Below are 3,039 nucleotides of genomic sequence, written 5' to 3' on the forward strand. Positions count from 1 at the left end.
TGTCAAGACTATGTATGTTGAACTTATGTTTAAACGTATGCAAATTTTGTTGAAACTAAATTGCATTTATGCAAATTTACGTTTTATTTCGTTAAGTTTACAGGATCAGCTAGAACCGACCAAAATCAGTGGAGTTTAAATACTCCACTAAGGTTTTCTCGGTTGGATACTCCGTCATTTTTTAGGGGATTGATCGGAAATGCCTTTACATGCCCGTGACTAGAGAAGCCTCACTCGCATTCAGTAGTACATTCACGTCTTGAGTTCTCTTCGCTCAGTTTACATCTCATCACCAACGTCACTCATACGAATACGGTCATAACATTTGCATTTCGGCCGGCAACGGCGCGAAGATGTTGCACCGGCAGACCGGGCACGTCGAGTGCTCATGTAGCCACTGGTCGATGCACTGCCGGTGAAACATGTGCAGGCACGCCGGCATCCGCTTCACCGCGTCCCCCTTCTCCACCTCCCCGAGGCAGATCGTGCACTCTAACCCACCGCCGCCCTCCTGCTGCTCGTACGCCGGGATGCCATATGCCGTCACCACCCGCGCGCCACCTTGCACCAGTGGCTCCCGGGCCAGCGCGGGCATGTGACTCGGTGCCTGGTCCAGAAACTGTGGCAGAGCGCTGCCGCCGCTGCCGATGTTTCGGTGAGCGCGCGCGCTCAGGCACGACAGACAGAGAAGCCGGCCCGCGCCACGGAGTGCCCCGGTGGCAGAGGCCAAGCACCAACGCAGCGCCGACCGCTGGAAGAAGGTGCCACAGGAGACCGTGTACAAGCCGGCCGTGAGGCTGATCGAGAAGAGGAGGTAGACGGAGGCCGCGATGGAGCCCTTGCTTTGGGGCTCCCGCGCCAGCTGAACGAACGCGTCGACCATTATGACCGTGGCGCTGATGCAGACGGTGTTGGTGATGGCCAGCAAGACGCAATCCAAGGCCATGGCCTCTTGTGTCTTTTTTTGGCGGGTGTGGCCTCTCGTGTCTTGATTTGACCGTAGAACTAGCTAGCTATAGCTAAATAGGCCACCACCTGTATACTGGCTCAGTTTCTCAGGAATTTCGAAGTGTTTTGCAGGCTTAATCTCCTCGTCAAGTCTTCATCGCGCAATAGTGCCAATGCGACAGACTGGGGTGGGGGCGGGGGATCTCCTCTTCTCCCAAAGAAAAAAAAAGAAAAAAAGAAAAGGAAAAGGAGTTCCAATGCGACACACGACGAAGCAAGCAACAAGCCATTGAGCCAACCGTAGGAGGAACCGAGGACGTACGAGACAACTAACCAAGCGGTGGTTTTATAGTATGGTTAAATGTGTATAGATATGTTTTCTTTTTTGCGGTTGGAAATATTGTATTACTGAAGCCATCAAAGAGTTACAATCAGCGGTGACTAGCTCCAGCGCTGTCGGGGGTCCTGAACCAATCCAAGTTATGGTTCTTCCCTCGATACGAGCAAAGTTTGCTAGACTATCACTAACCTGATTTTGAGTTCAGTTTACATGAGTAATACAACTTTCACAGAGAGATAAGAGATATCTAATCTCTTTGACTACTGAAGCATAAATAGACCTATCTTTCTCTTGCTCTTGGATCAGTTTTATAGCAACAAGTGAATCCATCTCAATGGCCACTGGACGATCACTTCGCTGGATCGCTAGAGATAACCCTTCCATGCAAGCACACAGCTCCTCCTCCAAAGCTTCACGACACGAGTAGAGTGATCTGCATGCTGAAAAGATTACGCCTCCCAAAGGATCCCGTAACACCATACCTGCACCTGCCCTACCAGCATCATAAGATCCATCCGTATTTAGATTGACCCACCCCTCCGGTGGTGCAGCCCACTTGGGGACGGGAGGCGGGGGCAGGGTATCATCCTTGAGTAGCAGGCGGTCATAGGAGATGACTGATTTTCCCTTGGCTGGATCCATGTGTATGTTTGTTTTAATAGCAATTAGAGACTCTAGATAGCTCACAAGGAACCTTCTTGATACTTCAAGAGGCGGCGGAATCTTATTGTGCACTATCTCATTACGTATGAACCAACACCTCCAGAGTGTCATAAGAAGCATGGACCTCTGTATTTCATGCAGTGGTTGTAGGACATGGAACAACCATCCTTCCCGACATTCACCATAGTATCTACCGGTGGGAGGTTCCAAACCTCGGACATATACAACCAGAGTTCCTGTGCTCTAGGGCAGCGACATAATGGATGAAAGTTGTCTTCTGGTTCCATGCCACACACCGGACATATGTTTGAGGTTTCCAAGGTCCTCTTATGCTTATTAACCCAAGTAGGAAGGAGTCTGAGACCACTCTCCAAGCAAAGTTTTTAACTGTTGGCAGAATATCATGTAACGCCCCGGATTCGTTGCACCAGGTGTCCGCCAGTTATTCGCCGTCGTTGCCATGTCATTTGCTTGCGTGTTGCATTTTATCATGTCATCATGTGTATTTTATTTTGCATACGTGTTCGTTTCATGCATCCGAGCATTTCCCCGTTGTCCATTTTGCAATCCGGCACTCCTATGCCCTCAGGCGTCCCCCTTTTGTCTCTCGTTGTGAGCGGCTGTTAAACTTTCTCGAAATGGCCCGAGGTTTGCCAAGCGGCCTTGGTATAACACCGGTAGACCGCTTGTCAAGTTTCGTGACATTTGGAGGTCGTTTGATACTCCAACGGTTAACCGCGTAGCCTGAGACCCCCCTTTCTCTTTGCAGCCCAACACCCCTCCAAACTGGCCCAAAACTCATCTAACTCCCCTTCATGCCCTCGGTCGTTCGATCACGATCGCGTGGCCGAAAACCGCTCCTCATTTGGACTCTCCTAACTCCCAGAATCTATAAATAACCCCCTTCCCCCGAAATTCGCGGTCTAATCCTACCCTAACCCTAGCATTTTCCCCCTCCGCGCCGCCGGACACGTCCGGACCAGGCCGGACACGTCCGGACCAGGCCGGACATGTCCGCCCGTCCCCGCGCCGCCGCGCCCAGCCAATCAGAGGCCGCCGCGTGGCTCCCCGCGCCGTCCCCGCCGCCG

The 3,039-nt window shown here is 51.7% G+C and overlaps 1 protein-coding gene across 1 annotated transcript; it reads right to left on the reverse strand.

Moving 5' to 3' along the window:
• Nucleotides 1–316: 316 nt before the first annotated feature.
• Nucleotides 317–946, reverse strand: LOC119281900 (E3 ubiquitin-protein ligase At4g11680-like). The gene has a single exon (XM_037562307.1). The coding sequence runs from the start codon at nt 944–946 to the stop codon at nt 317–319; it is 630 nt and encodes a 209-aa protein (XP_037418204.1).
• Nucleotides 947–3,039: the final 2,093 nt, after the last annotated feature.

Source organism: Triticum dicoccoides, chromosome 3B (genome assembly GCF_002162155.2).
Source record: "Triticum dicoccoides isolate Atlit2015 ecotype Zavitan chromosome 3B, WEW_v2.0, whole genome shotgun sequence".
Lineage (NCBI taxonomy): Eukaryota > Viridiplantae > Streptophyta > Magnoliopsida > Poales > Poaceae > Triticum > Triticum dicoccoides.

Bases quoted from the DNA above. Each gene is read 5' to 3' on its own strand.
- LOC119281900 (XM_037562307.1), bottom strand. From the start codon at position 946: ATGGCCTTGGATTGCGTCTTGCTGGCCATCACCAACACCGTCTGCATC.